At 31.2% G+C, this 21,523-nt stretch overlaps 1 protein-coding gene across 1 annotated transcript in view; it reads left to right on the forward strand.

Annotated features, from left to right (window-relative positions):
- Positions 1-3,161: 3,161 nt before the first annotated feature.
- The window catches only part of Hdx (highly divergent homeobox), an 80,446-nt gene continuing 62,084 nt past the window's right edge, over positions 3,162-21,523 (forward strand). Inside the window, exons 1-2 of the mRNA XM_026410544.2 lie at positions 3,162-3,308; positions 8,195-9,307. Of these exons, the coding sequence (XP_026266329.1) occupies positions 3,162-3,308; positions 8,195-9,307 (1,260 nt within the window). The remainder of the gene's footprint in view (positions 3,309-8,194; positions 9,308-21,523) is intronic.

The raw sequence follows: 21,523 nt of genomic DNA on the forward strand, positions 1-21,523 counted from the left end.
CCACACATCAAAAAATCCTGAACAAACTATTTACAAATCAACTCAAGTGATGTATAAAAATAAAATTCATTAACAGTAAGTAAAGTTTATTCCAGGAATAGGAGGAGGAATGAAAGGTTGCTTCACTATTTGAATATCAATTAGCATATATTATCACATCAAAATATTAAAGAACAGAAATTATACAATAATCACTATAGATTAAGGAAAATAATTTGACAAAATTTACCATCCACTCATGGTAAGGATAACTCTAGTAATAATAAAAACTCTTGGTTTAATAAAAATAAAAGGGAACTTAACCTGGTAAAGGGCAACTCTGAAAAACCTATAGCTAACATCACACCTAATAGTGAAAAAATTGATCCCTCCCTCTAAAAATCAAGAACAAGGCAAGAATGTCACTCTTATTAAAACAAGAAGCTGTAGATCCTAGCTAGTGCTGTGAAGCACCATACAGGGGGAAAAAATGCATGGATACGAGAAAAGAAGAAATAAGACTATCTCTATTTGTGTACATCCTGATTGTGTAGAAAATACCAAAGAACCAAACCAAAAGCTCCTGGAACCAATATGTGAGTCTGCAAAGTTTCAGAACATTAATCAATATATCCAAATGAATTATATGTTGATAAACTAGGAATGAACAATTGGTGATCTTTTAAAAATACCATTTAAAATAGCACCCTGCAAACAAACAAACAAACAAAAAATACATAGGTCCCTAAATTTAACAGAATGTGTTGGATCCGTCTCTGTGTTGAAAACTATAAATATCTGGTGAAAACTCAATGATCTAAACAATTAGATATGTTAAGGAATCAGAAGAACTAAGATTGTTAAGATGCCCATTCTTCCTAACCCGATCTATATTCAATGCAGTAAATACAATCTCTAATATAATCCTAGCCGGATTTTTTGCAGGCATTGCAAAAAATATCCCATATTTCGTATGGGAATAAAACTGTTGGAAAATAGTCAAATTTGAACAAAATGCATTAAAAAAGCACAATCTATTAAAAGAAAATAAAAGTAAATGTGCTTTATAAAAAGTAAAAACTCTGTGAAATACATTGTAAATAAAATAAAATACAAACCATAGAAGGAAGAAATATTTTCTTATTATATTTCTGATAAAAATTTTATATCCAGAAAATAAAATAAAGGTATTGTGTCCATATATAACTAAAAATATTTTTAAAAATAAAAATAAAAACAGTTCATCATCTTATCAATTAAAACATGTAGTTAGCATATGACTCAGTGATGCCACTCCTAGGTATTTACTCAAGAAAATGACTGCTTACCTAGACACATGAAACTTTATGCAAATGTTCCTAACAGATTTATCCATAGTTTCCAAGTACTTGAAAGTGCCCAGATGTCCTTCCTTGGTTTAATGGATTCAGGTACATTTATATAATGAAACACGCACCTAAATCTAAGAAATAAATATTTAAAAAAATACAATGAAAGGGAGCAATGAAAGGGAGCAAACTGCTGATAACACCAAACAACACAGATAATCTCAGGTCACTATGCTGAGTGAAAGAATTTATGCTCAGGTGACTATATACTTTAAGATCACATTCATATGGTATTATCGAAAAGTCAAAATTGTAGGAATAGATCATTGGTTGCTAAGAGCTGGGATGACTGGAGAGATCTATTACAAAGAGGCCATACAAGGGAAATTTTTGGAGTAATGTAACTATTCTGTGTCTTCAGAAAATTAGTGGAGGCCTTGCTGTTTCCAAATGTTTCAGAAAGAAACCCTAACTCATTCCTGTGCCCTCTATTACATAATATTTTTCTCTAATCAGATCTTTTAACTTTTGTTAGGGAAGTACCTGTTGGAGAAAGAAAAAAAGTCAGGGGTGTAAATTGCAATGTATTGCTGTATGAATCTATAATTTCCTTATTAGATGGCTTCACTGTTCAAAATATTAAGAAGAAGGGAAGTAATTTTTATTTCCATGTCAGGGTATTTTGTTGTATCCTTATGTAGTATACTAGAAACAAAAAAAAGCTGTTTGGTTGATCTTAACATGTTTGTATTGTTGCTGTTTTCCTAATTAAAAAAAAAAAAAAAAACCACTTTCCTTGAGCAAAGATTTCTTTCTACCAACTTTTAGGAATACCAATTTCAGTATGATTGCTTTTCCCAAGGAGGTAAATTCTTTTAATCAAATTGCAAGTATTCTTTATAGAAAGGAAGTACCATAATTAAGAAAAAATGAAGTTTGACTTGCTTTTTATTTATAAGATTCACAATTCTTTGCCATTGATATTAAATACTTCTCTACTGGAAGAACAAATAAAGTTTTCTATTTTATTTTATTTCTCCTATTTTTTTACTTGTCTAGTTTCAGGGGTGTCAGTTATTTAAATATTACTGTTATATGGTTTATTTTTACTAAAATGTACATGAATTTGGGTTTTTATTTGCATATTATAGTTATAAAATAATTATTTTGGTTAGTGTTGCCTAAAGTGTCCAAACTTTCACAGTCACTAAAATTTGCAATTTATTTTTAAGCTTTAAGAAGAGCTTTTGTCATAATATATAAAAAGAACCACTTTATCCCAAAAAAGAGGGGAAAATAAAAGCAAAAGAAACCTTTTGTTCCAGAGTACAGCTTCTGATTCTAAGACATATGCCAGATGCCTCCCTTGACAAAGAACAGTGAGTGTCCCTGTTGATAATTGACCACATATGGCTACCACCATCTCTGGCTTTACTATCCATAAATATTTATTTCAGTGAAAGAACCCTTTTTCCCCCATGCACACTAGCCAGATAAGGGCTTTCCTTTTTTTCTTTTCTTTTTTTTTTGTCTTTAAAGCTTGTGCTTTTTATGAACAAATTCAATGTGTGTGTGTGTGTGTGTGTGTGTGTGTGTGTGTGTGTGTGAGAGAGAGAGAGAGAGAGAGTATATATATATATATATATATATATATATATATATATATATGTTAGTGAGAAGCTGTCCCCCCTTCAGCACACAAATTACCGCCCATTACTGGCAATTGATTCGTTTAAACAAATTTGCAGCTTGGAAGCACTGAAATTGTATCAAAAAAAAAAAAGAAGAAGTGTACAAATGTTACACATACCAAATTTTTATTCCAATTTTCAGAGTATCTTCTTTTATTTTTAGATGAATCTACGTTCTGTATTTACTGTAGAACAACAAAGGATTTTACAGCGTTATTATGAAAATGGAATGACAAATCAAAGTAAAAATTGCTTTCAGCTCATATTACAGTGTGCACAGGAAACTAAGCTGGACTTCAGTGTAGTCAGGGTAAGTATTGAGGTCTTACACTCAAATTTATAGCTTTTTATTTCAAGTGACATTTGTTTAATATGAGAAAACAATTCAGGGCATGAAGTCACTAACTTTATAAACAACTTCATTTCCCTGGTATAACAATAATAACTTTAATGAATTTGTAGTATATACATACCTTTTAAATATTTCATTTTTTAACTAATAAATATATTTAAGATTGCTTATTGATCTTATGCTTCCTTTAATCCTCAAATTAATCTAGACATAACACCCAAATGATAGTGAAAAAAACATTTTCCAAGGGAATTCTGTGTACCTATTTTTGTTGTTTTTGTGTTTGAATTTTTCTTCAGGCATTTATGACTTTAGTATTTTTGTCTTTTCAGGAAAACCTATTCTTTTTCATTCTAAATAAAATGAACACACTTTGATGGTTAGCAAGTGAGGGACAGAAATCCCAATGGAGGAAATTATCACAACCATAGTTGTTCAGCTGTAAAAAAATCAGAGCTGTTACACATTCATGAAAAGCAATGAGAATGTGATAGAGAGGAAGCAAGAGATAAATCTAACAGAACTAGTCATGGATTTGATTGAATGCATAGGTCCTTTCATGTTTGTTTAAACATGCTACAAATCCTCTTGTCTTGAAACCTTAGTGATTCAATGATTAGCTACTTTCTCTTCTTTGGCATACATAGGGTAATTTGGGGAAGAGAAAGGACTTCTGTTTTTAAGTTTATTTTGCTGTTCCATTACCTTCAAAGACCCTAGAGATAAAAATCTTTTGATACATAGTAGAATTCTTTGGAAAATATTTCTTAAAGACTGAAGGATATCCTCACCTTCAAATAGGGAATTATGCCACCAATTCTAAGGGAAAATATCCATCATTCTCAGATGTGTGTAATAACTATAAATATATTTATTGCTCTAAATGCACTGCTTAAAATTACCTTTACTAAACTTCAGAGGAAAATGTTTAATTCCTTTAACAAGTAATGTAGAAATATTTCAGATTGATGAGATCTCATTTTATAAGTACAATCTCTGTTTTTTCCTATAGTAATTTTGTTTTTTTCCCCCTTTATCTTGCATTACATTAAAGTGAAAAGCTTTCCCAGGCAGCTGCATTGTGGGCTATCTTTTGTATTTCCAATTTGTTATTACAATATTCCCTTCATGATTTACTTGATTGTCCTTGAATACTGATTGTGGAGATACAGATATTTATACTCCAAATGTAGGATTACAAGTATAATGTTATATAAGGTAGAAGGAATTCTGTAAAACAGATTTATTAATTCCATTCCAGGAGAAAAAGAATAGTAAATAAACTCAGACTTCCCAGTCTAAATCCAAACACAATTTTGATTACTTTTCCATTCAAATGAAAAGGGATTTGTTAGTAAATTCACCAGTAAAAACAAAAAATTCCTCTTTCCATATGTTGCCTGGTCTATATGTAGTAACTTGGAAGACATCTGTCTTTGTTATTTTAATAGAGGATTTTTATCTTTCAAAAGAACTCAAGTTCCACTGTATTAAGAATTTAATTCCAAAATAAAGATAAAAGGTGAAAACATCCAAGCAAAAATAAATATAATGGGGAAAAGAAAAAAGGTAACAAAGAATGAGGCATAGGAAAAGGAAAAGAGATTTATAGATGTGAATTTCTGAGAACTAAGATAATTTTATGAACACCAAATATTGTGACTAAAATTTTATTTTTTCCTATGTAGTGTTGCTTTGTTAGTTCCTCACTGAAAATTCTCCTTTTATTGATATATGTAACATGTTTTTTTTTCATTCTCACAATGAGGCATTTACAATAGGAATTACCTACATCTAATAAGTATTGGTCAATTTTGGATCTTATAACTTTTGGTGAACTTTAATAAATTTTTGGGAACTCTCAGGCAATGCATTTTCCTTATTGTCAACAATTTTATGTGGGACTATTTAAGTGTATAGTTTTGTGCTTTTCTTCAGTAAAAAATATGGAGAGTAATTGAACATTTACTTTTTAACTAATGATTTTCATTATAGAAATCAATTATTATACTGTGCTATAAAATAATAATGCTCAAAACTTGTTCATGTATGTGGGATTATTTTCACCTTTATTAACGAAGCTCAAACTGCTATTTAATGATTTCTTACATTGATTTTGTTTTCCTTTTTATTTTCTCCTGAGTAATGTATAGTGAACATTTCTAATTTAGTGATATCAGGGTGCCTACCATTGACCACCTCTACCACCAAAGCCCTTTCTATTTTGTTGTTTCTAGTTTGTTGTAAAATAGGATACCAGGTTTTTTCAAATTACATATAAATTCAGAGAAAGGGGATTCTAAGGTTAGGGGTTCTGCTATCAGTGAATTACATGGGTCTTGTTACATCTTGTATTGTCTGTTTTCTGGAAAGTGAGATTGATATCTATTTGATAGATAGCTGTGTTTCATATGTACATGGTATTATTCTAGTTTATCTTCTTTATTGGCACATAATGTAAATATTTACTAAAACACATAAGTAACTATATATAATATGCATCTATATGTGTAAACCTACAAAATTATAGAAGCCATAAATTTGCAATGCATTAAGATCATTCTGGAACTTCCTAAGTTAGCTAATGTGTGATGAGAATATACTATGTTATGGATTTTTTTAAAAGATGGCCAGAGCTGCCCTCAAGATATAAGAGTTCTTGAATCCAAATGTTATCTGTTCACTGTGCTCTCCCTTTGAAATGTTTCAATATAATGCTTGTATAATTTTGTTAAAATTATGTAGAAATCTGTCATGTTTCCCACACATTTTTCTTAACTTGAAAAGCCATGTCATTGAAGTTGATTTAGGATATTTTTAAAATTAACCCTTCTGGGTTTTATCTTCCAAAGATATTTTTCCTTATATATTTCTGTATAGTATATACTTTGAAATCTTTTTGTTTTTCTCACTTGTTTTCTGTGACATTTATACTTATATGACCTTTGACTTCTAATTCTTGCTTCTACTGTTTTATGAAAGGAAATCAGAGTGAGTTTAAAATTTCCACTACCTTATGTTAAAGAAAAAGTATCATTGTGTTTTATAGAACATTTTCTTTGTGGAAAAAATAATTATAAAAGTAAATTAGACAACAGAGATAACTTTTAGTAGTTTCTACTCACTCATTACACATGGGATAGTGGAAGAGGATTATATTTTGATGTTAAGTAGATGTTGAATGAGTCTTTTCTCTAGTACTTGTTGTCAGGATGTCCTTCCACAGGCTACTTATTTTTCTGAACTTCAGTTTCTTCATATAAATATATTTATATATGTGTATATATACTATATATATATATATGTATGTGTGTGCATATATATGAATACACATATATGTGTATATATATACATATATATAAATAAAACACATAAGGGAATCAATACATATTAGCTTTTATTTATAGCATTGCAGTGTCATTAATGCTATGTATATAATCATAAATTATATAAATAAACTTTGAAAATTCAATAATTTGTGAGGTTTTCTGGAGCACATCATAGGAAAGTTACCCAGATATATCTACACCATGTTTCTGCAACACTAATGCATTTATTTTTTTCATTTATTCATTTATTTTGTTTAATTCTTAGGAGATTAATGTGTTTTGGTAGTTTATCATATGGTATGCATTATGAAATAATTACAGAGTCTGATAATCACATTAAGGAATTTAATGTTTCTTATTGCATATTTTAAGAAGAACCATGACTCAATGCAATAATACTAGGTAATTATAATAAATTATTTATATAAAAGTATGCATTTCATAATCAAATCTTAAGTGCCAACCACTGGCATTATTTTTATTAATACGTTTTTTCTGTTTATGGAAGTAATACATATTCATTGTATAAAACTTGGTAAGTAGAGAAAAGTGTAAAGAAGAAAATCACTATCATAAATTAATGACAAGCAAATACAATTGCAATGTGTGACAAAGTGTTACTATCTTTAGCAGAAAATTGTTCTTACAAATCACTTCAAAATGACAAACACCCCAATATAAAAGTAGGCAAAGGAAATGAATGAGCAATTCTATCAAAGTAATATAGTAACCATAGAAACTCAATTCAAATCAGCAATTATTTACCTTTTATTAACTCCAAAACTAGTGAAGACTAAAATAAAAGAAAAAAAATGAAAACCTTTAGTGAGGGTGTGAGGAAACCAGAACAGTCATATTTTTAGGGCAATGGAAAATAGCAGATCTTAGCAAATATCCGAGAATTACATTCTAATGAACCAAAAGAAAAAAAGATACATTTTAAATAAGTTTTATTGCAATATGGCTTATAATAATGAATGTTTCTAAAAATATTATAAATAGCTATCAGTATACATTAGAAAGTTATGTATATGTGCAACATAAATTGTTAAGCCTGATGATTGCAAATGTATATATGTTTTAAAAAAAGCATTTTCTATTGACATTAAAGTATGCTCCCAATATTTTACTATTATATGTAAATATATGATGAACACATATTTATATGTTTACATATAAAATTTGCCTACATCTGTTATTACATTTTATAATAAAGTCCTAGAAATGTATTTATTAGGTCAAAAGGTATAAGCATTTTTAGAATTCTTGATATATATTAATTGGATAGGTTTGTGGAGGAGAGGAACAATAATATAGTCTGTTTTCAAAGTTCCTAGATATTTATCCAGCGAGTCCTTAATCAGCTCTGTTTAGCTACTTTCTCATTTATTGTTAACTTTTTATTAACCTTTGCATAGGTCTTGATCTTATGATAAACAAGAATAATATTAATCACTTACAAATTATTTTTTCTGTTCTTAAACTTTTTCATAATACCATTTTTTATCCTTTCAGACGTGGGTTGGTAATAAGCGACGAAAAATGAGTAGTAAGAATTCTGAATCAGGAGGAACAACAGGAACTGTTTCTGGTACCGCTTTGGCAGCTCCAGACATTACAGTCAGAAATGTGGTTAATATAGCTCGACCCTCAAGCCAACAGTCTTCTTGGACATCTGCCAATAATGATGTCATTGTAACTGGTATATACAGTCCAGCCAGTTCATCAAGTAGGCAAGGGACAACCAAACATACAAATACACAAATTACAGAAGCACATAAAGTTCCTATTCAAAAAACAGCCAGTAAAAATGATACTGAGTTTCAGTTGCATATTCCTGTTCAAAGACAAGTTGCACACTGTAAAAATGCCTCCCTGCTCCTGGGTGAAAAAACAATTATTTTGTCAAGACAGACAAGTGTGCTAAATGCTGGCAACTCAGTATACAATCATACAAAGAAAACCTGTGGAAGCTCTTCTGTGCAAACTTCTGAAATGACAGTACCTCAAAAGCCATCTGTGTGCCACCGACCTTGCAAAATTGAACCAGCTGGGACTCAAAGGTCATATAAGCCTGAACATACAGGTCTGGCATCACATAACTTATGTGGACAAAAGCCAACTATTAGAGACCCTTACTGTAGAACACAAAACCTGGAAATCCGTGAAGTGTTTTCACTGGCAGTCAGTGACTATCCCCAGAAAATTCTGGGAGAAAAGGCCACACAGAAATCTAACTCAGCAGAAGGAACATGTTTGTCTATTGCAATGGAGACTGGAGATGCTGAGGATGAATATTCCAGAGAGGAAGAGTTGGCTTCGATGGGAGCACAGATACCAAACTACTCAAGATTTTATGAAAGTGGCAGTTTCCTTCGAGCTGAGAACCAAAGTGCAACTTTGTCTGGAACAGGAAGAAATATGCCAAATTCACAAATGGTGAATATCAGAGATTTGTCAGACAATGTACTGTATCAAAACAGAGACTACCATTTGACACCACGGACCTCATTACATACAGCATCTAGTACAATGTACAATAACACAAATCCATCACGGAGTAATTTTTCTCCACATTTTGCATCATCAAATCAATTGAGATTATCACAAAACCAAAACAATTACCAGGTAATGTGTAAACTTATTTTATAGAGGTTATTAAAAGCTATGTTTGGCTTAAAAACTGAGTTTTATAGTTAGACTTGGGACCTGGGTCATTTAACTTACGTTTTGAAGTAATGTGAGATTTTTGCTTCAAAGTAGTGGTTTGGGGTCAGCTCCTTAAATAATCTAGTGCTTTCTTTGTCATATTTAGACATGATGAGCTTTTTTAAAAAGATGAAGTGTAGCCAATTTTATAACATGGCAGCCTTCGCCTGACATTTAAAATGATTTTGGTCAGAAACTGGTAGCTTTATGGGAAACATGGCATTTTCCATATCTAAAATAGGATTAAATTGGCTAGGCTTATCCTCTTGAATATAGATTATTCTTATAATGATTTTTACTTGCAATTTGGGGACATGACATTGGATGACTGGTGCCTTCCTTGGGTACATAGTCAGGCAAGTCATTTTTTTACCTAGGTGCTAATGACAAAGTCAAAGCCTGAGGTATCTCAGACTACCATTTTTTTGAAAGCAAACACTTTATTAAAATGTTGAATGGAACATCAATCAGAGATTTATAGAATGTTTATAGGGAAATTGCAAGAGTAAGAATTAAAGCCATTTCTGACCTGTAGATGAAATACATGTTACTTCTTAACAGTTTCACATGTAAAATTGTTTTAGTAGGGTTTAGATAATCTTTTTAGCAGTGAAGTAAAAATCTACATCAGAACATCTCTTAAAGTCACAGATCAAAATATGCTTTCAAGGATATGAATAATAGGCCATAGATGTTTGTCATTTTCCTTGCTATTGACTAGACCTTCCTACCTGTTCTACCACAATACTTAAGGTTTATCAAGATTTAAGGGGCTTCCAGGCTATTGTCAAGTAATTTAAAGAACTGTCTTAATTCCCTCCATCTTATATCATCATACCTCAACGAAAAGCAATAATATTATAGGAAGCAACTTTTAGGCACCTGGCCTTAACAAAAGTGGGATTTGATTATCATGATTACTAGTCATTTTTATTGAGAATTTCTTATTGAGAACTCTTTGTTCTGCTTGCTCTTTATTAAAGCATACTTAAAGTAACATTAAATCATACCTTTAATATCCTCCCCAACTAAAATCCTCCCTTTCATTAACCTACTCTTTTTTATTTCTTTGTCCACTTACTGTTGTTTGTAATAATAGTAATGAAATAATATTTACCATTTGTTAAGGGCCTACCAAGTTCCAGACACCACTATCACTTCATATACCCCATCTGGTTTAATCTTCACAATTATCTGGACAGATAGGCACTTTTCCCATATTTCAACTTCTTTCCAAGGAATACACAGCTAGGAAATGAAGAATCAGGAGTAAAACTCAAAAGTGTATTATTCATATTTTATTGTTTCTCCTTTGCCATACAGTATAATTATTTCAAATCTATTTGAATTACTGGAAGGCCTGAGAAAGCAGAGTTTAATGTTTAATTTTTTCATAGACTTACAACTCCTTTACAAATAATTTAATCTCTGGTTTTAGATTTTTATAGTCTGTATTGTTTTCTGACAGAACTTTTAGGGAATCAAATTTTTTATGAAAGAATAATTTAAGTGCAAAAACATTTAGAGATTGCTTTTTGAATAATAATCTCCTTAAAAGAAAGACACTCTGGAATAACTATTTAGAGCATGTACTTAGAGCCTGAACAAACCTGGATTCATACACAGGCTCTGCCACTTTTTATAAGTGTGACCTCATGCAAATAACTTAAGCTCTCTATATTATAGTTTTGTCATTTGGTCAAGGGGTTTCATAATGACTACTTCATAGAAAACCTGTAACATGAAATGATACAATCTGTGTAAGGCTCTTTGTATATTCCCTGACACAAAAACTTTCTTATGCATATGAATTCACAATTTGAAAGTTAATGAAATTCTAATAGTCTTTACATTCCACTTCAAGTAAAATATTGCAAGGCCCACAATTATCACAGGGTAATTGAGTAGGAAATAGCATTTAGTACTTGCTGAGAGATCACTTGGAGGTTAGATACCACCCTCATCATAGCTATTAAAAGGCAATATTCTTATTTATGTTATTTTTGACCTCCTCAAGCCAACTTTATCTGAGAGAGTATGGTGGGGTGTTTGCAGAGAACACTTGGTAGATCACTTTGCCCTACCTTTCACTTAGTTGAGATTTGGGGAATCCAAGGCAGCCAGATGAAGTAGAGTACGTGAAGATTATCCTTCCAAGAATGTGGGGAAAAAAGGTACACTCATACACTGCTGATGGGACTGCAAATTGGTGCAGCCAATATGGAAAGCAGTATGGTGATTTCTTTTCTTGGAACATTGAGAATGGAACCACCATTTGACACAGCTATCACTCTCCTCTGTCTGTACCGGAAGGACTTAAAAACAGCATACTACAGGGACACAGCCACATCCATGTTTATAGCAGCACAATTCACAATAGCTAAACTGTGTAACCAATCTAGATGCTCTTCAGTACATGAATGGGGAAAAATATGGCATATGTACACAATGTAATATTATTCAGCAATAAGAGAGAATAAAATCATGGTATTTGCAGGTAAATGGATGGAGTTAGAGAAGATAATGCTAAGTGAAGTTAGCCAATCCCAAAAAAACAAATGCCAAATGTTTTCTCTGCTATAAGGAGTCTGACTCCTAGAGGGGTAGGGAGAGAGAGCATGGGAGCAATAGACAAACTCTAGATAGGGCAGAGGTGTGGGAGAGTAGGGGAGGGGCATGGAGTTAGATATGATGGTGGAATGTGATGGACATTATTATTCAAAGTACATGTATGAAGACATGAATTGGTGTGAATATACTTGTATGCAACTAGAGATGGAAAATTGTGCTCTAAATGTGTAATAAGAATTGTAATGCATTCCACTGTGACATATAAATAAAAAATTAATTAAAAAAAAAGATTATCCTTCCATGTTCTGATGAAGGTGAGTTACCAACACTTGCACCGGGATAAAATAAATCCTATGCTCATCTTGGGAAATTATCTAGCTGTGAAGCTATAAGCAAACAAGCAGTTTTCTTGAGATTCTGATGCTGGGACTATATAACAGAAATATCTACCTCTGCCCTTTGATGAACTGGCAATCTTCAAGCCAAGATTCTATTTCTGGAGAATAGTTTGGTCAGAAGCTATCTAAGAGAAAGAATACAATTGAAGGAAATTGTAGAGTATACTAACAAGTTGAAATCAGGTCAGTTGTGAGGACTCTTGGGAATAGCATCTTAAGGATTTCAGTGGTATTAAGGTATTAAACAAACTGGTAGGAGGTGACAACCAGGATACCATGGATCTGTTCCATTTCAGAAGCTCTCCAGGCTAACCTCACTGATGGAGCCAGAATGCAATCATATTAATCTCCAAAGTGCCATTCACTTTTTATGTTACCTCTATGTCAGACCACCTGTTTCTCATGAGTCATGTTATGAATAAAATTTATTAATAACCATCTATCTGAAGATATTGAAGCATCCTAGAAGACAGGTGGTACAAATATGGGATTGATTTTCACTATTACTTTAGTTTGATAAGTAGCTGCATTCCCATCCCTGGTAAGGTCATAAGAGACAATATAAGTAGAACACTTTTGTCTTCTTTTAAAAAGCACTTTACAAATGTACTATATACCCATTAGTACAGTAAAAGTGTTTTGGTAGTTATGTCTCATTTTCTTCAGAACTTGCATGCTTTGATGCTTTTTAAAATAAATATGAAAATTTAGTAGCTGTAGAAACTTTGAACATAGCATCCTATACTAACACAAATTATATTTTTACGTGAGGAAAATGAGGACCATTAAGAATGAATAATATGGTCAAAATAATTCTTTGGAAATTATTCAAGTTTTTAAAAAAGTAATGATAATCTGTGTTGAGTAGGTAGAGTCAGCAGGGACCATTTTTAAACAATTTTATTAAGATGCAATTCACATAATATAAAATTTATACATTAAATGTATATAATTCAGTCATTTTTAATGTTTACAGAGTTCAAGCAGTACCAGAGTCTAATTTTAGAACATTTCATCACTTCAAAAATGAACTTCATACCCATTAGCACACCATATCCACCATCCCAATGCCAAGTAACCACTAATCTACATTTTGTCTCTGTGTATTTATTCTGTATATTTAATACAAAGGGAATCATACACCAAGTGCACTCTTGTCACTGGTTTCTTTCAATTAGTATAATATTTTTGAGGTTCATTTATGTTGAAGCATGTATCAATTTTAATAATGATATTATGTCTTCTATAAATGTGTATGTCTTTCTGCTTTCTAGATTTTTAATTTCTTTAAAAAATTTTATCAACTTTTTCAATAGATGAAACTTGGAGTTCTTAAATTTATTCCTAAGTGTGTTATACTTTCTGAAACTATATTCAATTGAATTGTTTTCCTAATTTATTTTTCCTATTTTGTTTAATAATAGCATAACAATTCAATTATGATGATGAATATTCTAGCAGCTTCTATTTGTTTTGTTTTCAAATATAAAAGCAGCAGTCCAATTTTTATTTTCCACATTGAATATTTAGTTTATTGCATTTTAATTGGGAGATTTTTAATTACTGCTTCAATCTCTTTACTCATTATTGGTCTGTTCAAATTTTCCTTTTTTCATGTTTCAGTCTTAGTAGGTTGTATGTGACTAGGAATGTATCCTGTTTTTCTAACTCATCAAATTTGTTGTCATATAATTATTCATAAGATATGCTCTTATGTTCTATATTTCTGCTTTATCAGTAGCAATGTCTCATTACATAGATGATTTTATTTGCCCTTCATTTTTTATTTTATCAATTTAAAGACTTGACTGTTCTATCTTTAAAAATCTTAGTTTCATTTTTATGTTTTCAATTGTCTTATTTCTTTTCTCATCTTCACTATTTCCATCCGCCAACTTTAGGCTTAGCTTGTTTTTCTCCTTGAGGTTGGTGTAAAGTTTGATTGTTTATTTGAGATCTGTCTTTTTTAAATATAGGCATTATTTTTTGCTGTTAATTTCCCTCTCAGAACTTGTTGTAGTTCATTTTCTGTTGTTATAACAAAATACTGGAAACCAGATAATTTATAAAGAATGGAAGTTTTTTGGTTCACAATTGAGGAGAATGGGAAGTCCAAGACCATGTCATAGTCAACCACATGTTATCTGGTAAAGGTCTTTTTACGACATCATCACCGTTGCATATCACATGGTGATGCAGAGCTAGCCTACTTGCTTGGGTTTCTATTTCTCCTCTTATAAACCAGGAATGTCATTCTGGAGGCTCCACTCTAAAGACTACATCTAATCCTAATTATCTCCCAATGGCCCCACATCCAAATACCATTAACATATGAATCAGGCTATTAAGTGTTGACACAACCTTGTTGGGGACACCTTCAAACCATATCAGAACTACTTTTGCTATATCCTGTAATTTTTTTCCATTTTTGTTTGTTTCAAGACTTTTGTCTTTTAAATTTCTTCCTTCAGTTTCCTCTTGGACCCATTGGGTGTTCATGACTGTGCTATTTTGTATTCCATATAGTTTTGAATTTTATATTTCCAAATTTCCTTGCTATTGGATTTGAGTATCATACCAGTGCAGCTGGAATAGATACTTGACATAATTTTTATTTTCTTAAATGTATTAGTTTTATATGAACTAATATATGAAATATACTAGAGCTAAAACAATACTCAAGTCTGCTCTTACTGATTTTCTGTCTTGAGCTTTCCGTTTTTAAAGTGAGTTATCAAAGTCTCCTAATAATTGTGCCTTGCCATTTATTTATTCCTGCAGTAATTTTAATATTTGCTTTAGGTTTTTAAGCATTGCAATATTTGGAAAAGATATATTTATAATTGTTATATATTTTGTTTTCAGTTCTGGCCATTGAAAGCAAGTCCTCACCTGTGCTAGCCAAGTCCTGTATAACAGAACTACATCATCAGACATTTTTTTTTTAATTTTGAAAAAAAAAAATTGTTAACTTGCCTAGGCTGGCCTCAAACTTGTGATTATTCTGCCTCAATCTTCCCAGTGACTAAAAAAGTACACTGCCATGCCTGCATGTTGTATCTTCTTGTTCAGTTGACCTCTATGTCATTAGATAGTGAATTTCTTTATCTCTTGTGACAGATTTTTATGGAAAGACTCTTTTTTTTTCCTAATGTAAGTATAGCAACTCTTTTGGTTACAGTTCAACACTTAATATCCTGATTCATATGTTAATGGTTTTTGGAGTGGGGCCATAAAGGGAGATAATTAGGATTAGATGTAGTCTTTAGAATAGAGCCTCCTTGATGACATCTATGGTTTATAAGAAGTGAAATGGAAACCCAAGCAAGCAGGAATAACTTTCCTCATCCCTTCAATTTCAGCCTATAAGTGCTCCTAAAGTTAATGTGAGTTGCTTGTATGCCATCTATTGTTGGATCTTGTTTTTTTTCCCCCAGTCCATTCAGTCTCTCTCAGTCCTTAGAAGAATTTAATCAATATATACTTAAAATAATATTGATTGGTAAAGACTTAATATTATACTTTCTTACTATTTTCTGATTTTTTAAAATTCTTTTGTTCATTCTTCTTACCATCTTCCTGTGTGATTTGATGATTTTTGTAGTATTATTCTTGGTTCCTTTTTGTTCATCTCTTGTGTATTTACTAGAGATTTTTTTTCTTTTTGTTTACCATGAGTCTTGCATAAAATGTAAAATAATTGTCTTAAAGCATTTTTTGTGTAAATCCAATGCATGCATTTCTTCAGGGACACTTTTTTGAGATTTATTTATTTTCATTGAAAAAGCAATAAATTCCTATTTCTTTATATTCTTTTTGAATATGAATTTATGAATTTTTAAAATTGGTTATTTGGAATAAATGTACATCCCTCTTTGCATTCTGGACGCATGCTATTGGAGACATTCACTTATCAGCCTGGCATGACATTTTATAGTCTCTTGGAACTTTTCTTTATATCTTCCCTGAGCCTGTGTACATGATATTTACCAATTCTTCTGTAGGCATAGTTGCTTTTAATGATCTTAATTTGCCTAAGGGTCTCAATCCTACTTCTCCTAGAGCCCCTAGATTTTTATTATATTCCTCAATCAGTAGTCTTTTTCTTCAAGTTTCTGTGGTCTGCTAACTCCTTATTGTTTTCATAAGTCTTGCCAATAGCTTCTTACAACTTCCCCTAGCTTGATATTTGAGTTACTCCACTTTTATCTGTCTGAACTACAGATAAGGAAATAAAGAGACCAATTACTCAGATAGATCCCCAGAAGGTTAGAACTTTGAGAATTAAATTCAGTCTGATTCTTGTTCACAGAGGAGACTGGGAATTAAGACACTATTTCCTCAATACTATGTTAAACTATGAAGTAGATGTGAGAAGGGCTAATAAAAATGTCATGGAATTTCACAAAATTTTGAATGTGGTATTTTCTTAATTGGGTATTTGCTTGGTTGCTCTATTTTTTATATGATTTTCATTGTTGCTACAAAGTTATTTTAGGCAGCCATTAGTTGTTTATTTAATGTTTCTAACAGGGGGTATAGAGCTTCTTAGTACTTAATCTTCCTGACTTCTCTTTGTTGATTGTTTTTTAAATTGCAGAGTGCATGCATCTGTAGATACAGAGTTAGTGCAACAAGTAACCAGGGCATTTCCATTAAAAGTCCATCTTTTGGTTCAATATAAAATTGTATGTAAAGTAGATAGGGAGCCATGATTTCTGGTAAGAACATGAGTCCAGTTCAGCTTGATAAAAACAGTAAATCTTTGCTATTGTTTGGAGATCTGATCTCTGACTACACATTAATAAACTATTTCATTTCAGTTATAAAAGTATAATTATAATTAAAAACTAATACTTGACAATTCATTTTTGGAAAATCGCAAGTAACTTTTGTAGTTTTCTCAAATGTCTTTTTATGAGTAAAATTAGATAATATGTTGAAATATTCTAGAAGTTATAATCTCAGATTCAAATTTGTAATTGTATATCACTCAGGGCCTTTGAATCACAAGATAATCATCCACATACTAATTTATTTTATTTTACTTATATCCTTGCATTATATTAAACTGCCAATATTCCAGAAATCAGGTTTGTATTGTTATGGTTAAGTACTATTGTAATTTTATTAAAAGATCTTATAATTATAGTTTCCTTTATCTTAATCTCTCTGTATCTATAAAATTTAACCAAGAAAATATAGAAAAAAAATCCCACTTTGGATGTCAGTTGCAGGAACTTTTCAAGCTACTAAACCTTTTAAACATCATTTTCCTATCATTAAATAGATAAAATTTTATGTACTTTAAAGTGTTAATTGCTTGCCACAAAGTAGTAGTATTAAAAGTAATCTGTAAAGATAATCTAATTTCTCAAATCTTTGTCGGAGACTTGATGGAGAGAAGAGGGGAGAAGATTTTTACATATGCCAGGACACTCTACTTTTTTTCCAGAACACATTGTTCTCAACCAGAATTATTACTCACCTCCCTACAACATCTTACCCCATGCAACAGTCTTGAGTATTGCCACTCTTAGCCTTTTGTTGCATTTCAGAAAGTCAGAGCTAGTGAATAATGAAGGCCCAAATTAATTCAATCAGTCATCAGCAAATATTTATTGAGTGCCTATCATATATATACCCAGTAGTGTTCTCTGTGCTGTATACCTCATAATTGAAAAACCACATAGGGAACCCTGCCAATTAAGCAGAATGATTGATAGGTTCTCATGCTTAACTAATACCAAAACAACCCATGGAAAGTTAAAACATTGATTTAGGAATCTGTTACAGCTGAACTTTCTGAAAGACCCAGTTATTGCCTGATTGTTTTAATCAAATTATATTTAATAAAACACTAATTAATATAATTCTAATTTTCCTGGTTCACATAACAGTATGTTCAGATACTAGCAATAAACAAAATTATAAACAAATAAACTTTTAAAAATTGTGTGTTTGGGATATTTGCAGAAACATCATTATATAAAGATTCATGATCCTCCCACATTGGCCTCCAAGTAGCTGGGATTACAAGCATTCCAAAAGGTCTATATTTCCATAGTTTCCTTTATATTAGAGTCCTTTGTGTACCTGTTTTCGCTCTTTCTCTCAAAGTATAATTCTTGCCCTCCAGGAAATTACCTTTTATTTCCTGTAGCACACAAAATAGCACTTCATATGCTTGATAGACATTTGAATGGAATTCAAAATATTTATTTTGGAAAGTTATATACACTAATTTTAATAATGTTTAATTAGTCATAAAGTTTCTTAAGTTCTTTTACAATTGCCTTAAGAGCCTGAGGGATTATTTTAAATTCTTTCAGTGATGAAAAATCATCAAGTGTTCAGGGAAAATTTGATTTTGGAAAATAGAATTCATTCTGAGCCATGGTTAGTGAATAATATGAATGCTCAATCTGGGCTCTGTAGTTTCAGTTAAAATAAAAGTAATGTGAAGAAATGAGATAATCTTTGCATGAGGCATGAAATGACAAATCCAGAAGTTCCCAAAATACTTTCAACAATGGCAACATAATTGTGATGAATTTCTTACATCTTAAATTTTCTACTTGGAAACTTGCAGCATTAATTTGGCCATGTAAATACTAAAATATTTGTTAAATAAGCCTTGTCTCCTTGTAGATTCATTTTATAGTTGTCCAAAACAGGATCTTGAAACTATGTTTAGAACTAAAATATCACTTAATCATGAAGTTATGGCTCTTCTCAGTTAAGTATTACATTTTATAGCTTTCAGTGAGTGAGAATCCTAATATCAATATTGCACCAAATAAAACTCCCCAAATTTAGGGAAACATTTATCAGTACTATGAATCAAAACAGGTTAAAAATTCAGCTACACTGATTATCCATTCCTGAGTTTTACTAGAAATGTAAGAAACTAAAGACTATTAGAACAGAAAAGGTGAGTTGAATAAATAATTGAGTATCATGCAACTTTTCAGTAATCACTCTTTGGGGGCTCTGTCTTTTTTTTTTTTTCAATTCATTTGGTTTAACATATTTTCTCTAGAAAGTCTATGCAGCCAGTTGTGAATTGTGGATGGGAATGTATGCATGATATTCCAAAACAATTGGATATTATGTTATTATTTTAGCTGATTTACCTTTCTCCTTTTTTTGTTCTTTTTAGTTATACATTACAGAATAGTAAATTTTGACATATTATACAAATTGAAGTATGTCTTATTCTATTTAGGATCCCAGTCTTGCAGATGTATATTCCTCTCATCCTCACCCCCTTTTTGTGGGTTACTTCCGTATATCAGAGAAAATATTTGACCTTTATATTTTGGGGAGATTAACTTACTTCATGTGGTATGATAGTCTCCAGATCTGACCATTAGCAAAAAAATATCATAAAGTCATTCATTTTTTATTACTGAGTAATATTCAAATGTGTATATATACCACATTTTCTTTATCCATTCATCTGCTGAAGGACACCTAGGTTGGTTATATAATTTAGCTATTTTGAATTGATGTGCTATAAACATTGTTGTGGCTGCATCATTGCAGTATGCTGATTTTAAATACCTAAGAGTGGTTGCACCAATCTTTAGTCCCAGCAGCAATTTGTGGGTGTATGATTTACCTTTCTCATTGAAGCTATCAATCAATTGATTTTGCAAACCCAATTATATATTGATGGAAAATTAAGAATGTATACATTTTAAAGATTTTTTTCAGAAGAAATCTTTTTATACTTTCAGTAAAATATTGAAAAAATAACTCATTAATACTTTGTCCATATCCTCTACCATTTAGTTGTCATTTTACTGCCATGGTATTTTATATGTTTTACATATCCGTAAAAGTATCTGGAGTTATGAATTTTTGTAGCCTATGCCTTGCATATTGATATCTTTGTAGCTCAAAATAAAGTGGCAGGTATGGTGGCCAGGAACTTTGAAAATTTACCTGAAGTTAGAATAATTAAGGTTATTTCTTAACTCTTACATGAACTATTTGATCATTATGCATTCTCAGGAGATATATTATTATATAAATCATCACTGTATACAACTTACCAAAACATTAAATGTTTGATTGAATATACACCAACACCACTTCCTATCAAGGCTGTTTTGACTTGTCAGTATCTCAGAGAGAAACAAGTGTATGGTAGGGGAAATAGGGCAAGCAATGAATATGGAGTATTATTTAATCCTTGTGTATCCCATGAAAAAAATGTGATTAAGTCCTAGTTATCATTAACCAAAGTTTCAGGACCACCTTAGTCTTTGTAAACACTCCCTAGAATTCACTCTCATCTATTCCCTTGCATATCTGTACTGGGATAATTTATTTATGGTCATTTGTCTTAGTATACTTTACTTTAAAAAGAATAATCATACTATTAGATAGGATTTTATAGAAGCATTGTTTCAATTTCAGGTGTGATACGTAGACTAGAGATTATTGAAATTATATCCTTGGCTACTATAATAATTTTTTCTATTTTTAAAGGTAAAATGTTTCAACATTTATGGGATTATTAGACAGTATTTAATCAATAGCACTTGTATGCAGTGTTAGAAATATGTGCTTGAGGTTTGCAACATTGCAAAATTTCACTACCAATGCTAAACACTAGAATGTACTTAAAAAAGAACATATTTTCTGGAACACAATTTTTTTTCTAGAGAGGTTTCATGTACACATGATAATGCCTAAAGGTTCACATTTTCTGTTTTTTTTTCTTTGCAGTCATACATTGTTTACACAAAGTCAATTTTTTATTAACACTTAAATTTCACCATTTAATAACAGAGTGGGGAGGATATCTTGAATAGACTAATGAAATCACAGTTTGGAGAAAAATGTTTCATCCATTCCTATTATAGGCCTAAGATTTAATAAGGCACACATAGTAATGATTATATTATTGCTGATTTTGGAAAGTAAACACACGTAATATGTTTAAAGGGTTTATAGTATACACCTTTCATTATGAACTCATCTATTGCTTGATGATGATGCCTATTTAAAATGTTCTTGAAAATTTTTCACTTATTTCATAGGGCATAGGGCATTGCTTTTCATTTTAATTATATCTTCAATAGATTTCCAAACACCCAACATGGCACCAGCAATTCTAGAGCCACCCCCACCCTGGTGCCCCCCCACACACACA

The sequence above is a fragment of the Urocitellus parryii genome, chromosome X (assembly GCF_045843805.1).
Source record: "Urocitellus parryii isolate mUroPar1 chromosome X, mUroPar1.hap1, whole genome shotgun sequence".
Lineage (NCBI taxonomy): Eukaryota > Metazoa > Chordata > Mammalia > Rodentia > Sciuridae > Urocitellus > Urocitellus parryii.